At 38.4% G+C, this 17681-nt stretch overlaps 1 protein-coding gene across 4 annotated transcripts in view; it reads left to right on the top strand.

The window, feature by feature from the left end:
• Positions 1-17681, top strand: part of KYAT3 (kynurenine aminotransferase 3) — a 73427-nt gene that overhangs the window by 21826 nt on the left and 33920 nt on the right. For all 4 annotated transcript variants that reach the window (XM_058716682.1, XM_058716683.1, XM_058716685.1 and 1 more), the window contains exons 3-4: positions 15118-15176; positions 15962-16106. In XM_058716682.1, the coding sequence (XP_058572665.1) occupies positions 15118-15176; positions 15962-16106 (204 nt within the window). The remainder of the gene's footprint in view (positions 1-15117; positions 15177-15961; positions 16107-17681) is intronic.

Consider the following 17681-nt stretch of genomic DNA (forward strand, 5'->3'; position numbering starts at 1 on the left):
GAAAAGGAGAGGTGAATATATAGGGTAATAATATATGATAGATAGGAGCAAACTGGGTGTGTTTAAGATATGGAAAGATTGAAAGGCTCAATGGGAATAGGGAATCTTGGTTTGTTTTGCTTACTGGTATATCCCAAGCCAAAGAGTGCCTTGTACACAATAGGTATTCAATAAATATTTGTTGTGTGAATGAACGAAAGCCAATGTGGTTAGAATGTAAAGAAGACATGAGCTTGCAGTTAGCAGCAATGGGGGAGATTGGGTAGAAATGTAGATGAAGTGGATGAGGTACAGGTGTCTGGCTTCACTTACCCTTGAGCCTGGGTACACTTCTCTCCTTCTCATGGTGACATGAGCTTTCTTTTTATTTATTTTTATTTTTATTAATGTTTATTTATTCTTGAGAGAGATAGAAAGATAGAGTGCCAGTGGAGGAGGGGCCAAGAGAGATGGGGACACAGAATCTGAAGCAGGCTCCAGGCTGTCAGCATAGAGCCTGACACTGGGCTTGAACTCATGAACCGTGAGATCTCAGCCCGAGCTGAAGTCAGACACTTAACTGAATGCGCCACCCAGGAGCCCCCCTAATAAATTCCCCTTTTTGCCAAAACTGTTTCAGATGGAGTTTCTGTGCAACAAGAGAGCTGATTAACAGAGCCTGGGAGCTTCAAAGGCATCTATGCACTGGTCTGTTTCTCACTCTTAAAGCTAGGAAAGAGTATATAGCAAAGTTTCTTTTTAGTCAGGTTAGGGAACATTCAAATTTCTAGCAAATTCAAACTGGTAAAATGTCAATAAATTATGCAGTTTATTATACAGTAAATTATGTGGTTATGCACATTTTCTTTTTAAAATAGATCCATATTTTTAAAAAATATGGATCTTCTACTCTTAGGAAGCAAGTGTTAAGGAATGAAGGGAAACGATACTACGTGTCATCATGGTGGTTGTTGGAACATCAAATTTTATACCTTATATTTTCTATAAAAGTAATCAAAAGTTGTGTGGTTAGGTAGTTTAGCTGGAACTAGATGACTATAATATTGATGACATTTCATTTTTTCTTGTGGTAATGAATACTTTACAATGTTACAATAGGGCATTCACCTTCCACATCAGACTTTAAAGGAAACAGAGCAGGAACCCTATAATTAAATGCACAGTGGAAACACACTGGAAATAACAAATGCTCAAACAATGAATGACTAAAATGTATGGATACTTATGTATCCATAAGTAACCTGAAATAATGTCTGCTAATTAAAAGTGAAAGTTTTATGATGACTAAGAAAAACTTAAAAAAAATTTTTTTTTTACGTTTTATTGTATTTTTGAGAGACAGAGTGTGGGTGGGGGACGGACAGAGAGAGAGGGAGACACAGAATGTGAAGCAGGCTTCAGGCTTCAAGTCGTCAGCACAGGGCCCGACGCTGGGCTCAAACTCACGAACCATGAGATCATGACCTGAATCGAAGTCAGACGCTTAACCAACTGAGCTACCCAGGTGCCCCGATGACTAAGAAAATTAGTAAAATGTTTAAGGTACTCTGCTAAAAGACAAGGCAAATGTTTAAAAAATCACATGTGATTGCAACTATACCGAATTCATAGATCTGAAAGATAATAGATGTTTTGGCTGCCCAGCAGCTGGGCACCACATCAAGGGGGTGCCCACTACAAGCTTGTTTACTTCCTTCTCCAGCCTGGTCTTGACGCACAGGGTCTGTCTGCTTCTCATGTCTGATTATTGTCTTCACCTCTCTAACCACTAGCTTTGTTTTTTTCTGTTTCTGACCGTTTCTTGCACTCTTTATCTTTGTTACACTTGACTCAGTCCATGCTTCATATATGTTAACAGCCTCAGCTTCCCCAGCTTCAACCCACCTTTCGGGGAAACTTTTTCTACACCTATTCTATCCCACCTATATGCAGCATGTCTTACAGACAGAGTCTTCACAATATATGCAGTTGAAACTTTAGTATTCTAGAGTCTTAGGATAATGGGTAATATTTTCTTTTCTTTCCAAAGTTTCCTTGTTCCAACACCATTGCAATAAACATTTTAAAGACAATAACAATAGGCCTTTTTCTCATTTCTGCCAAGAGTGGCACCTAGTGGTGATTCTTTAGAACTGCACTTTTCAGCCACAAGTTGATTTAAAAAAAAAAAAAGAAATCAAAGAAGCAGATGCTACTATTACTACTATTCACTAGCAGTTTTGTGTTTATAATATAACAGTATAATATATGTATGCCAGGAATTAATCTACCTGGGAGCAGAAACCACCTCATGGAGTTAGCTGGCTCAGAAATTATACAAGCCTTGCAGATTTCCCAACATACATGTAAGGCAATTCCCCATAGGAATCCAGTTTTCTTCACATTTTAAAAAATTTATTTATTGTTTAATTTACTACATCCAAGTTAGTTAGCATATAGTGCAACAATGATTTCAGGAGTAGATTCCTTAATGCCCCTTACTCATTTATGCCATCCCCCCTCCCATAACCTCTCCAGCAATGCTGTTTGTTCTCTATATTTAAGAGTCTTATGTTTTGGCCCTCTCCTGTTTTATATTATTTTTGCTTCCCTTCCCTTATGTTCATATGTTTTATACCTTAAATTCCTCATCTAAGTGAAGTCATGATATTTGTCTTTTTCTGAGTAATTTCGCTTAATATAATATCCGCCAGTTCCATCCACAGAGTTGCAAATGGATTGCCTTTTTGATTGCCGAGTAATACTCCATTATATATATATATATATATATATATATATATATATATATATCACATCTTCTTTATCCATTCATTCATCGATGGACACTTGGGTTCTTTCCATACATTGGCTATTGTCGATAGTGCTGCTATAAACATTGGGGTGCACGTGCCCCTTCAAAACAGCATACCTGTATCCCCTGGATAAATTACTAGTAGTGCGATTGCTGGATTGTAGGGTGGTTCTGTTTTTTATTTGAGGAACCTCTATACTGTTTTCAAGAGTGGCTGCACCAGTTTGATTCCCACCAGTAGTGTAAAAGGGTTCTTCTTTATCTGCATCCTGGCAACATCCATTGTTTCCTGAGTTGTTAATGTCAGCCATTCTGACATGTGTGAGTTGGTATCTCATTGTGGTTTTGATTTGTATTTCCCTGAGGATGAGTGATGTTGAGCATTTTTCATGTGTCGGTTAGCCATCTAGATGTCTTCCTTGGAGAAGTGTCTATTCGTGTCTTTTGCCCATTTGTCCACTGGATTATTTGTTTTTTGGGTGTTGAGTTTGATAAGTTCCTCACAGATTTTAGATACTAACCCTTTATCTGATATGTCATTTGCAAATATCTTCTCCCATTCCATCGGTTGCCTTTTAGTTTTGCCGATTGTTTCTTTCGTTGTGCAGAAGCTTTTTATCTTGATGAGGTCCCAATAGTTTCATTTTTGCTTTTGTTTCCCTTGGCTCTGGAGATCTGTTGAGTAAGAAGTTGTTGCAGCCGAGGTCAAAGAGGTTTTTGCCTGCTTTCTCCTTGAAGATTTTGATGGCTTCCTGTCTTACATTTAGGTCTTTCATACATTCTGAGTTGAATTTTGTGTATGGTGTAAGAAAGTGATCCAGGTTCTTTGTTTTTTTGTTGTTTTTTTTTTTTTGCATGTCACTGTCCACTTTTCCCAGCACCATTTGCTAAAGAGACTGTCTTTATTCCATTAGATATTCTTTCCTGCTTTGTCAAAGATTAGTTGGCCGTACACTTGGGGGTCCATTTCTGGGTTCTCTATTCTGTTCCATTGATATGAGTGTCTGTTCTTGTGCCAGTATCATATTGTCTTGATTACAGCTTTGTAGTACGTCTTGAAGTCCGGGATTTTGAGATGCCTCCAGCTTCAGTTTTCTCTTTCAAGATTACTTTGGCTATTCGGCTATTTTATGGTCCCATACAAATTTTAGGATTGTCTGTTCTAGCTCTGTGAAGAATGCTGTTGTTATTTTGATAGGGATTGCATTGAATATGTAGATTGCTTTGGGTAGTATTGACATTTTTTTTTTTTAATTTTTTTTTTTTTTCCCAACGTTTTTTATTTATTTTTGGGACAGAGAGAGACAGAGCATGAACGGGGGAGGGGCAAAGAGAGAGGGAGACACAGAATCGGAAACAGGCTCCAGGCTCTGAGCCATCGGCCCAGAGCCCGACGCGGGGCTCGAACTCACGGACCGCGAGATCGTGACCTGGCTGAAGTCGGACGCTCAACCGACTGCGCCACCCAGGCGCCCCAGTATTGACATTTTAACAATGTTTGTTCTTCTGATTCAGAAGCATGGAATATATTTCCATTTTTTTGTGTCTTCTGTTTTTTCATAAGCTTCTGTAGTTTTCAGTGTATAGATTTTTCCCTCTTTGGTTAGGTTTATTCCTAGGTATTTTATTGTTTTTTTTGTGTGTGTGCAGTTGTAAATGGGATCAATTCCTTGATTTCTCTTTCTGTTGCTTCATTGTTTGTGTATAGGAATGCAACTGATTTCTGTGCATTTATTTTATATCCTGTGACTTTGCTGAACTCATGGATCAGTTCTTAGCAGTTTTTTGGTGGAATCTTTTGGGTTTTCCATGTAGAGTATCATGTCATCTGCAAAAAGTGAAAGTTTGACTTCCTCCTTGCCGATTTGGATGCCTTTTATTCCTTTGTGTTGTCTGATTGCTAAGGCTAAAACTTCCAATACTATGTTAACAGTGGCAAGAGTGGACATCCCTGTTGTGTTCGTGACCTTAGGGAGAAAGCTCTGTTTCCCCCATTGAGGATGATATTGGCAGTGGGTCTTTCATATATGGCTTTTATGATCTTGAGGTATGATCCTTCTGTCTCTATTTTCTTGAGGGTTTTTATCAAGAAAGGATGCTGTATTTTGTCAAATGCTTTCTCTGCATCTATTGAGAGGATCATGTGGTTCTTGTCCTTTCTTTTATTGATGTGATGTGTCACATTGATTATTTTGCTGATATTGAACCTGCCCTGCATCCCAGGTATAAATCCCACTTGGTCGTGGTGAATAATTTTTTTAATGTATTGTTGGATCTGGTTGGCTAGTATCTTGTTGAGGATTTTTGCATCCATGTTCATCAAAGAAATTGGTCTGTAGTTTTAGTGGGGTCTTTGTCTGGTTTTGGAATCAAGGTGATGCTGGCTTCATAGAAAGAGTTTGGAAGTTTTCCTTCCATTTCTATATTTTGGAATGGTTTCAAGAGAATAGGTGTTAACTCTTCTTTAAATGTTTGGTAGAATTCCCCCTGGAAAGCTCTCTGGCCCTGGACTCTTGTTTTTTTGGGAGATTTTTGATTACTACTTCAATTTCTTTACTGGTTATGGGTCTGTTCAAATTTTCTATTTCTTCCTGTTTCCGTTTTGGTAGTTTATATGTTTCTAGGAATTTGTCCACTTCTTCCAAATTGCCCATTTTATTGGGATATAATTGCTCATAAGATTCTCTTGTTACTGTTTGTATTTCTGCAGTGTTTGGTTGTGATCTCTACTCTTTCATTCTTGATTTTATTTATTTAGGTCCTTTTTCTTTTTGCTCAAACTGGCTAGGGGCTTATCAATTTTGTTAATTCTTTTCTTTTTTTAAAATTTATTTATTTTTGAGAGAGAGACAGAAACAGTGTGAGTGGGGGAGGGGCAGAGAGAGAGAGACACACACACAGAATCTGAAGCAGGCTCCAGGCTCTGAGCTGTCAGCACAGAGCCCGATGCGGGACTCGAACCCATGAACCGTGAGATCATGACTTGAGCTGAAGTCGAACGCTCAACCAACTGAGCCACCCAGGTGCCCCCCCCCCCCCCCCCCCGCCCCACAGTTTTAGTAATTCTTTCAAGGAACCAGCTTCTGGTTTCATTGATCTGTTCTACTGTTTTTTTGGTTTTGATAGCATTGGTTTCTGCTCTAATCTTTATTATTTCCTGCTTTCAGCTGGTTTTCGGTTTTATTTGCTGTTCTTTTTCCAGGTCTTTGAGCTGTGAGGTTAGGTTGTGTAACAGACCTTTCTTCCTAATATAGGAAGGTCTGAATTGCTATATACTTCCCTCTTATGACCACCTTTGCTGCATCCCAGAGGTTTTAGGCTGTGGTATTACCATTTCCATGGCTTCCATGTGCTTTTTAATTTCCTCTTTAATGTCTTGGTTAGCCTATTCATTCTTTCAAAAAAAATTTTTTTAATGTTTATTTATTATTGGAAGACAGACACAGAGTGTAAGCAGGGGAGGGGTAGGCAGAGGGGCAGACACAGAATCTGAAGTAGGCTCCAGGCTCTGAGCTGTCAGCACAGAGCTTGACACGGGACTCGAGCCCACAAACTGTGAGATCATGACCTGAGCTGAAGTCGGTCGTCCAACCAACTGAGCCACCCAGGCACCCCACCTATACTCCAAGTATTTGTTATCTTTCCAAATTTTTTCTTATGGTTGATTTTGAGTTTCATAACGTTGTGGTCTGAAAATATGCATGGTATGATCTCAATCTTTTTGTACTTGAGGGCTGATTTGTGTTCCAGTTTGTGATCTATTCTGTGATCTATTCTGGAGTTCCATGTGCACTCAAGAAGAATGCATATACTTCGGCTTTTGGATGAAATGTTCTGAATATATCTGTTAAGTCCATCTGGCCCAGTGTGTCATTCAAAGCCCTTGTTTCCTTGTTGATTTTCTGTTTAGATGATCTCCTTTGCTGTAAGTGGAGTGTTGAAGTCCCCTACTATTATGATGTTATTGTCAATGAGTTTCTTTGACACAATGTTTGTGATTAATTGGTTTATATATTTGGGTGCTTGCACGTTGGGGGCATAAATGTTTACATTTGTTGAGGCTTCTTGATTATGATATAATACAATTCTTCACCTCTTGTTACAATCTTTATCTTAAAATCTAGATTGTCTGATATAAGTATGGTTACCACGGCTTTCTTTTGGCGACTATTAGCATGATAGATGGTTCTCCATCCCCTTATTTTCAATCTGAAGGTGTCTTTAGGCTTAATATGGGTCTCTTGTAAACAGCATATAGATGGATCTTGTTTTCTTATCCGTTCTGTTATATTCTGTCTGTTGATTGGAGCGTTTAGACCATTGACATTTAGAGTGAGTACTGAAAGATATGATTTATTGCCTTTCTGTCACCTATAGAGTTGGAGTTTCTGGTAATGTTCTCTGGTGCTTTCTAGTCTTTGTTGCTTTTGGTCTTTTTTTTTTTTCCCCCTCATCTTTTCTCTCCTCAGAGAGAAGTTAAAATTTCTTGCACGGCTGGTTCACTAGTCACAAACTCCTTTGATTTTTGTTTGTCTCGGAAACTTTTTATCTCTCCTTCTATTTTGAATGACAGCCTTGCTGCATAGAGAATTCTTGGCTGCATATTCTTCCCATTCAGCACATTGACTATATCCTACCACTCCTTTCTGGCCTGCCAAGTTTCTTTGGATAGGTCTGCTGTGGACCTGATATGTCTTCCCTTGTAGGTTAGGGACTTCTTTTTTTCCCTTGCTGCTTTCATAATTCTTTCCTTGCCTGAGTATTTTGTGAATTTGACTATGGTATGGTCGGTTTTTGTTGAATCTAATGGGAGTCCTCTGTACTTACTGGATTTTGATGACTGTCTTTCCCCTGGTTAGGAAAGTTTTCTGCTATGATGTGCTCACATAAATTTTCTACCCCTTTTTCTCTCTCTTCATCTTCTGGGAACCCTGTGATTCTTATTTCTTTTTAAAGAGTCACTGAGTTCTCCAATTTTTATTTCATACTCTTTTGCCATAGTCTCCTTCTTTTTATCTGTTTCATTATTCTCCATAAGTTTGTCCTCTGTATCGCTGATTTGCTACTCTGCCTCATCCATCCTTGCCGCCATGGCATCCACTTGAGATTGCAGCTCAGTTGTAGCATTTCTTATTTCATCCTGACTAGTTTTTACTTCTTTTATCTCTGCAGAAAGGGATTCTAATCTATTTTCCACCTCAGCTAGTATTCTTAGTATCATGATTCTAAAGTCTGGTTCAGACATCTTGCTTGTATCTGTGTTGATTAAGTCCCTGGCTCTCATTTCTTCCTGTTCTTTCTTTTGGGGTGAATTCCTTTGTTTCATCATTTTGGAGAAGAAAAGGAATTAATAAAGTAAAAAAAAAATAATAAAATTAAAAACAACTCAAAGACATCAAATAAAGTTTGCTAGATCCTAGGTGTGTTTTGGTGTGGTTGTTGAAAGAAGCTTGATAGATTAGAGAAAAAAGGGAAAGGAGAAAAAAAGGAAAACTTCTGGAAATTTGAAAAAATGAATACAATAAAATAGAATAAAATGAAATGATAAAAGTAAAACAATTTAAAAAATTTACAAAAAAGTAAAAAAAATGTAGAAAAAATTTAAAGAAAAATTTTTTAATATAAATGGAAAATACAAGTAGATTTTTTTCTCTTTTCTGTATTCAAGAGTAAGAAAAGAAAAAGGAAAAAATTGAGTAAAAGAACCAGCGAACAGAATGCAGTATGATTGAAATCATATCTGTTTTCCCAGAGAAGTCAAGCTATGAAGTACTTTATAGTCTGCAAACTAAGCAGGCAGAGAGACTTGTGTTTGTCAAGAGCACTGTTGGCCCAGTTGGGCAGGGCTTAGTGTAACAGGTCCATTCTCCACTTGATGGCCCTGCTTAGCTTACTGGGCTGGAGTGCTGTGGCTCATGTAGACATGTATGCTTATCCGCAGGAAGGGTGAAAATGGCATCACCCAGCTACCCAATCTCTTGTATTGGAACTCTGTGCTCTCCACAACCAGCACCCTCCTTTGTCTCTGGCTTCCGTCCACTCCCCACTTCTAAACTGCCCGAGATAAAGCCGTCAGGCTGCCAAGCAGCACCTCCCTCCTGAGTTTTATCTCAAATGGGGCTGTGTTTCCCAACCCCTCACTTCTATGGGACTGCAGCTTTGACTCACTCAGATCTTCTGGGGGAGGGTCTTACTGAGCAATGGCCAAGTGCCAGCCATCCCTCAAAACGTTCAGGAGACTGCACTGCTGCCAATGCCCAGAGCCTGTGTCTGGGTGCCAGCCTGCCCTGGAAGAAGTTCACGCGATTGTGTAGCAGCAGTGTTTCAGGGTTTATGGAAAATCACAACACACATCTGGCACCAGGCTTCCCCTGTAACGTCTTTGTTCCAGCACCAGTGAATGTGGTTGTTCTCCAGAGTCCACTGGGACCTTTTCCTGTGGGGTGACTGCACAGTCTCTACCAGATGTCCTACTAGCAGGGGAACCGCCTCTCCCCATGTGGCCTGAGGACCTCTCCAACCTTGCTCTCTGCTCCTGGGGATTCTCCCTTTCTACCAGAGCACCTCCAGATATTGAGTTGTGAAGTTTCAGACTCCGCTCCCCCTGTTTATAGAGTCTTAATGGAATTTAAACACTCTTCTTTCTCCTTTCTCCCTTTTGTGTTCAGTCTCTGCGGCTATTTCCACTTTTCCACTTTCTTTCCAGCTGCTTTTTTGGGGGGGGGGGTGCTTTTCTTGTACTCTTCCCCCATCTCCATCCTCTCTCTGCAAGGAAAAACAGCTCCCTGCCCTCCACAGCTTCTCTCTCCCCCAGTTCTCCTCTCCGTGCTGCGTACCTGCCAAGTTCTGTGGTTTAGATTGTGCAGATTGTTGTGTTAATCCTCAAATCAGTTTTCTAGGTGTGCAGGATGGTTTAGTGTTGATCTGCCTGTATTTCAGGGTTGAGAGACGCAATAAAAAATCAGTTTTATTTTCATTTCCTAAGACTGGATCTCCTCTGAACAGTAATTCTTATATAGTGAGAATTTGCATCTTCTGCTGAATCCTGATGTTTTTGGACACTATAGGGTGTCTTGTAAATGTTCACCACTGTTTTAATTTCCTCGGGCTGCCTTAACCGTACTACAAACTGAGTGGCATAAGCAACAAAACTGTATCAGCTCACAGTTCTGTAGGCTTAAATTCCAAGAGCAAAGTGTACCAGGGTTGGTTTCTCTCGTATGATGTCAGAAAGAGTCTGTTGATGCTTTTCCCCTAGTTTCTGGTGGTTTGCTGTCAATCTTTGGCATTCCCTGACTCTCTTCTTTCATCGTCATGTGGCATTCTCCCTGTATACCAGACTGTCTCTAAATTTACCCTTTTTATAAGGCCACTGTCATATTGGATTAGCGCCTCCCCTCCCCCCACCAACCCGTGACCTTAATTTAACCAATTATGGCTGCAGTGAACTTATTTCCAAATAAGATCACATTCTGAGGTACTGGGTGGTAGGGCCTCAACATGAATTTGGAGGGGACACAGTCCAACCCACGGCAATCCTTGTACTTTCAGACTTTCATTTCTGCTATGTTGGTATCAGGCTTAGCCATGAAATTGCTTTGGCCAATATAATGTGAGGAGAAGTGGTGTGTGCAGTTTAAGCAGAGACTAAAAATTTGTTTCCCTCTGCTATGAATCTGACAGTATTCCAAATAGAGACTATTTCACCAGCTTATGTCTCAGAGTGACTGTGACATGGAGCAGAGTAGCAGCTGACATTGAGTGGATCTGTTGTATGAAAAAGAAATAAACCTTCATGATTTTAAGCCACGAAGACTTTGAGGTCATTTGTTACTGAAGCATACATTAACTTAAGCTGACTGACACAGTAAATACCTAACTTAAGCTGATACCGTAAATTCACTTCTAATGTGGAGGTTTTCTTCATTCATCAGATATTTGTTGAAAAATTACTATGTGATAGGCCTAGTTTTATGTGTTGGACACTGTGATAGTTAATTTTATATCAATTTGACGAGGTCAAGGAACCCAGGTGTTTGTTCAAACATCAGTCTGGATGTCTCTGAAGGTGTTTATCAAGTGAGATTAACATTTAAATCAGTGGACTTTAAGTAAATTGTCCTCTATATAATGTGAATGGGCCTGATCCAATCAGTTGAAGGCCTTAGGAGAAAAAAAGACTAACACTCCCCTAGGAAAAGGGAATTCTGCCGCCAGACTGCTTTCAGACTCTGAGCTGTAAAATCAACTCTTCTTGGGTCTCCAGTCTCCTGGACTGCTCTGCAGATTTCAAACTTGCTGACCCCCACAAGTCACATGAGCCAATTCTTTAAATAAATCACTGTATATATGCACATCCTATTGGTTCTGTTTCTTTGCAGAAACTTGATTAATACACATATCAGCAAACAAGCTAGAAATAATCCTCAGAGATTATAGTCTAAGGAAGGATGTACATAAATAAAGAGGAAAATTACAGTGTTATGTAGTAAATGCTGGAAAATACTCCATGTAATAGGAGTACATAGAAAGAGCATATAACCTTGACTTACGGAGTCAGAAAACAGTCTCTGGAGGAAATGAAGTCTAACATGAGAACTGAAAGTGGCAAGTGGATTAGGAGTTAGCCAAATGCAGAAGCAGGGTGGTGGGGACCAGGGATTGAATTGAGTATAGGACATGCATTCTCAGTGGAGGAATTATTGCCCTTAAGGGGATAAAACTGGTATTTGGCAGGTGAAATCAACCATAACTATTACAACTTCTTGTGACCTTGTAAAACTGAATCCTTACTGACAAATTCATACTCCTTCATTTATGGGGAGATGAATAGAAGAAACATCTAAAAGGTCTTCTTAAGGGGGCAGTGACGAAAAAGGTTGAGAACATTGGTGTAGAAAGACCATTAAGGTAGAGGAATGATCACATGGAAGCTACAGAAGTAAACTAGTATATAATAACTAGTATATACTAACTAATTTACTAAATAGTATACTTAGGTCTATCCTTAATCTTTGGGGACTTTTGAAAGTAGAATATATTATTATGTAAAGGAACTATTCATGTTTATGTTACCTTCCTGCATTTAACCTCTTCCATAGGGACCTATTTCACCTGTAAACATCTGTTTCTATTTGCAAAGTCTTTCAGTAGCCATGATGACTGATCCTATCTGTGCTTTGCTAGTTATGTCATGTATCAGATCCAAGAGTTACTAATTTCTATAGTATGACTGATTTATATACTATGACTATTTCTATACCATTAGAATGGTTGGGGTATAGGGGTGGGACAAAGCAGAAACAGGGAGGTGGTGAGAGAAGAGGCTGTTCTGAACACAAATTTTAAAATTAAATCTGGAAATGTGATTTGCCTTCAGTTACCTAAATAAGGAAAATTGGACTTTATGTCTAAATTATCTGCTGCAGACTTTGCTCACTTTTTTAATATATGAATCTGTCCTTTGTGTGTGTAGACACATGCTGAATGAATCATTAAGTTTTAAACATTTTCTTAGAAATGTTGTTTCTAAGGACAGTTGTTAAAATATCTTTTTCTGTCTATCATGCCAGGACTTTTTAGTTTTATAATTGTAGTTTCTAGAATAGCATCATGTTCAGGTGGGTACTTAATCATAAAGCTATTCTGGAAGGTGCATTAGCCTCTGGAGAATTTGCATGTGATTTACGTCACTGGAGTTTCAAAGATTAAAAAATAGAAGAGTAAAAAGATATTCTTCTGGGCTCCATTGTTGGAATGCACAATGGTCTATTTAGTAACCGTTATCATTATCTTCCTCCCAGATTGAATTAAAATTACTTTAATTTTCTATTAGGAAAATCTTTGTAAAAATGCTGCCAATCATTTTTATTTTTCCCCCAGCAGCTTGTTAACAGTGAATTCAAGGCTAATTCAGTGCTTTGGGAATATAGTATAAACTTAATTTTAAAATCTAGAGAACTAAGAAATTGTATGTTATACCATCAATTTTAACTTTTAATATTTTTCTACCATATCCCTAGCTTGCTTGATGTAAGTAGACTTGATCTAAATTAAAAAAAAATTTTTTTGAATGTTTATTTTTGGGAGAGAGAGAGAGAGAGAGACAGACAGACAGACAAAATCTAAAGCAGGCTCCAGGCCTCATGCTGTCAGCACAGAACCAAACATGGGGCTTGAACCCACGAACCGCGAAATCATGACCTGAGCTGAAGTTGGACTCTTAACCAACTGAGCCACCCAGGCGCCTCCGACTTGATCTAAATTTATAATATACTTTTCTTAGGAGGCAGCATTCTTGTACTATTTTTTGTAAGGTCTTTTTACATAAAAGACAGTATATAGAAATAGGTCTGAGTATGTAGTCTGGAGTCAAACTGCCTGGGTTCAAATCCTGAGTTGAATCTGTTTGGGTTTTGGAGCGCCTGGGTGACTGAGTGGGTTAAGCCTCCAACTCTTGATTTCAGCTCAGGTCATGATCTCACAGTTTTATGAGTTCAAGCCTCGCATCGGGCTCTGTGCTGACTGTGCAGAGTCTGCTTGGAATTTTCTCCTCTCTCTCTGCCTCTACCCACTTGCACTCTCTCAGTCTCTCTCAAAACAAATATGTAAAATAAATTAAAAAAAAAAAAGAATCTGTGTGGGTTAAAATGTTACACAAGCTTTTATAAACTTGGGCAGATGAGTAAAGTTCCGTAACTTTATCATCTGTACCTCACTTTACTCCAATGTAAATGATGGCTGATAAGAGAACTACCACATAGAGTTGTTGTGAATTGTAAATGAGTTAATTATGTAAAACACTTAGAACAGTACCTGGTATGTACTCAGTACTCAATAATGTGAACTATTGGGGCACCTGGGTGGCTCAGTCAGTTAGGCGGCCGACTTTGGCTCAGGTCGTGATCTCGCAGTCTGGGAGTTGGAGCCCTGCATCAGGCTCTATGCTGACAGCTCAGAGCCTGGAGCCTGCATCAGATTCTGTGTCTCCTTCTCTCTCTGCCCCTCTCCCATTCATGCTCTGTCTCTCTCACTCTCAAAAATAGATAAACATAAAAAAATTTTAAAAAAAGTAATGTGACTATCAACAATAGCCAAAGTATGGAAAGAGCCCAAATGTCCATCGATGGATGAATGGATAAAGAAAATGTGGTGTGTGTGTGTGTGTGTGTGTGTGTGTATACATACACACACACACACACACACACACACACACACACACAATTGAGTATTACTCGGCAATCAAAAAGAATGAAATCTTGCCATTTGCAACTACGTGGATGGAACTGGAGGGTATTATGCTAAGTGAAATTAGTCAGAGAAAGACAAAAATCATATGATTTCACTCATATGAGCACTTTAAGAAACAAAACAGATGAACATAAGGGAAGGGAAACAAAAATAATATAAAAACAGGGAGGGGGACAAAATAGAAGAGACTTAACAAATATGGAGAACAAACTGAGGGTTACTGGAGGGGTTGTGTGTGGCGGGGGCGGGTGGTGGGCTAAATGGGTAAGGGGCATTAAGGAATCTACTCCTGAAATCATTGTTTACTATATGCTAACTAATTTGGATGTAAATTTTAAAAAATAGAAGATAAAATTAAAAAAAAATGATGTGAGCTATTACTATTTGGAGCCCTGTATTGAGTTTTAAAACCATTTGTTGAGTGCTTCTTGTATGCAATACAAGGAACTTACTTGTGGAGCTGTTCATATATCTTACCTAAAATGATCTTCAGAGAATGACTCAAGGTATTTTTTTAAACTGACTTTTTTTTTCTAGTATCATTATTGTTCTCTTCAGTACATTTCAGGCCTTCATATTAGTTTATGTTTTTTAGGCTAGGATGATATTTTTGTTCTTATGTGAGAAGATAAACATCTATGGTTCCTTAGAAAAAGCATTTCTTGGGGCAGTTGGTGGGAGAGGACTTCCTCTTCAGAATTTTGTATTGACAAATGCTACACATAGCATTTGTCATTGTGGCACTGCTTTTTCTGTGGTGACGATAGGAAAAAGGTAGTTACCCATGATTTTCTGACTTTTTGAAAACATTTTAAATGTTTTACTTATTTTTGAGAGAGAGAGAGAGAGAGAGAGAGAGAGAGAGAGCATGCGCAGGTGGGAAAGAGAAAGAGGGAGACAGAGGATCCCAAGCAGACTCTGCGATGATAGCAGAGAGCCCATTGTGGAGCTCGAACTCAGGAACCATGAGATCATGACTGGAGCTGAAGTCGGATGCTCAACCGACTGAACCACCCAGGCGCCCCTTGAATTTTTATTAAAGAAATTTAAAAACTTTCAATATTTATATCTTTCAGAAAATGTCTTTGAAAATCACCAATGCAAAACGAATTGAAGGCCTTGATAGTAATGTGTGGTGAGTACCTCAGAGTAAACAATAATAATTTGGTGAAGTTTTTTTTCCTATACATTTTATATACACACCTATATTGGGAATTTTTAGCCTTATCTACAGTCTACAAATAAAAGCACTTATTTTAATTTATTCATTAAGTGGAATTGTAAGGAAGTTAAGGATCCATACACTGATTTATTCATTTAGCACATGTGTTAAGCCTGCAAATAGAGAAAAGGACAAATTTGGATGATGCCCACATGGCACTTAATTTGTAGTCCATTAGCTAGCAGCCGCTGGTGTGGTTGAGGAAAAAAAATAGATGATGGAACTGTCGGTGTCATGGAATTGAGATTTGTAAGAAATTTTTAAGTTAATTAATTCAGCTATCATCTTATTAGGTAAAGTCATTTTGTAGGTGGTAAAATTTTGGGGGGGAACTCATTTTTTTTTTTTTTTTATTTGTAAGACTAAAGTAGGTCTTAGTTTTTCAGTTTTAATGTTAAGATTATGAGGTATAAGGGATGCCTGGGTGGCTCATTCGGTTAAGCATCCAACACTGGGTTTCAGCTCAGGTCATGATCTCATAGTTTCATGAGTTTGAGCCACATGTCGGGCTCTGTGCTGACAGTGCTGAGCCTGCTTTGGATTTTCTATCTCCCTCTTTCTTTCCTCCTCCTCCACTCATGCTGTCTCTCTTTCTCTCTCAAAGTAAATAAATAACATTTTATAAAAAGTAAAAAGATTATGAGGCATAAAAATCTAACTTTGTAATTATGGTACTTATTAGTATTTTTTAATTTTAGGATTGAATTTACCAAGTTGGCCGCAGACCCCTCTGTTGTGAATCTTGGCCAAGGCCTTCCAGATATATCCCCTCCTATATATGTAAAGGAAGAATTATCAAAGATTGCAGCAATCGATAGCCTGAACCAGTATACACGAGGCTTTGTAAGTATATTAAGACCATGTGTGACATGAACTTGTATTTTATGTTGTATTGTGTGTGAAATGTGAAGTGAACTTCTATCACTTCTCTGTAATTGGCTTTCTGGGGCCAACTGTCCCAAACAGATAATCAGAGAAACCCCCATCCTTGCCCTGATCTCCTAGAAGGAGCCATCCCCAACTTCTAACGCCTCCATAGTCCTTTACCATTGTTCCAGCATAGGGTCTAATGGCAACAAGGAAGAGAGAATATTCTCTTTTTTCCTCCAGTTTTTTTTTCTTAATTGCAGTGGAGTTAACATTCAGTGTTATGTTAGTTTCAGGTATACAGTATAGTGATTCAGCAATTCTGTACATTACTCAGTGCTCATCATGGTACATGTACTTTTAGTCTCTATAACCTATTCACTCATCCTCCTACTCATCTCCCCTCTGCTAACAGATTAGTTTGTTCTCTATAGTTAAGAGTCTGCTTTTTGGCTTGTCTCTGTCCCTCTCTCTTTTTTTCCCTTTGTTTTGTTTCTTAAATTCCACATCTTAGTGCAATCATAAGATATTTGTCTTTCTCTAGCTGTCTTCTTTTGTTTAGCATTATACTCTAGCTCCATCCATGTTGTTGCAAATAACAAGATTTCATTCTTTGTTATGGCTGAGTAATATTCCATTGTATATATTTATACCAACTCTTCTTTTCCATTCATTCTATTGATGGACACTTGGGCTGCTTCCATAGTTTGGCTATTGTAAATAGTGCTGCTATTAATATAGGGGTGCATATATATTTTCAAATTAGTGTTTTCAAATTTATTGGGTAAGTATCTAGTGGAATTACTGGATCCTATGGTAACTCTGTTTAATTTTCTGAGGAAGCTCTGTACTGTTCCACAGTGGCTGTACCAATTGGCATTCACACCGCTAGTGCTAGAACTTCCTTTCTTCACCTCCTTGCCAACACTTGTTGTTTCTTGAGTTTTTTATTTTTGCCATTCTGACAGCTATAAGGTGATATTTCATTGCGGTTTTGATTTGCATTTACAATTCTATTTTTAATTTTTTGAGGAACCTCTATGCTGTCTTCCACAGTGACTATACCAATTTGCAGAGTATTCTCTCAATGCACATATTTTCTCTGCCGTTAACACATGCAGTTATTAGGCCATCAGCACTGGCCTCTTAATTAATAACCTCTTTTTCCAATTAGTTACTTTCTTCCTCTTTACCTGTCTATCAATCCCTATCCTTCTGTGATGAAATACTTAGGATATCCAAAGTTTCCTAGATTCTACAAAAAAAGTGCCACAACGTAGTAAGTGAATTGAGCAAGGTTTCAGGGTGTAAGGCCAATAGATAAAAATCAATTGTATTTCTGTATACTAAAAATGAGCAGCTGGTTAAGATTTTTTGAAATATCATTTATAATAGCATCCCAAAGCATTAAATATTTGAACTGATGTTTTAAAATATACACAAGATCTGTGTGCTGAAAACTACAAAACATTGCTGAGAGACATTAAAGAAGACCTATATAAATGGAGTCATAATGTGATATCCAACAGACTTGGAGATGGAATATTGTTG

This window comes from Neofelis nebulosa, chromosome 2 (genome assembly GCF_028018385.1).
Source record: "Neofelis nebulosa isolate mNeoNeb1 chromosome 2, mNeoNeb1.pri, whole genome shotgun sequence".
NCBI lineage: Eukaryota > Metazoa > Chordata > Mammalia > Carnivora > Felidae > Neofelis > Neofelis nebulosa.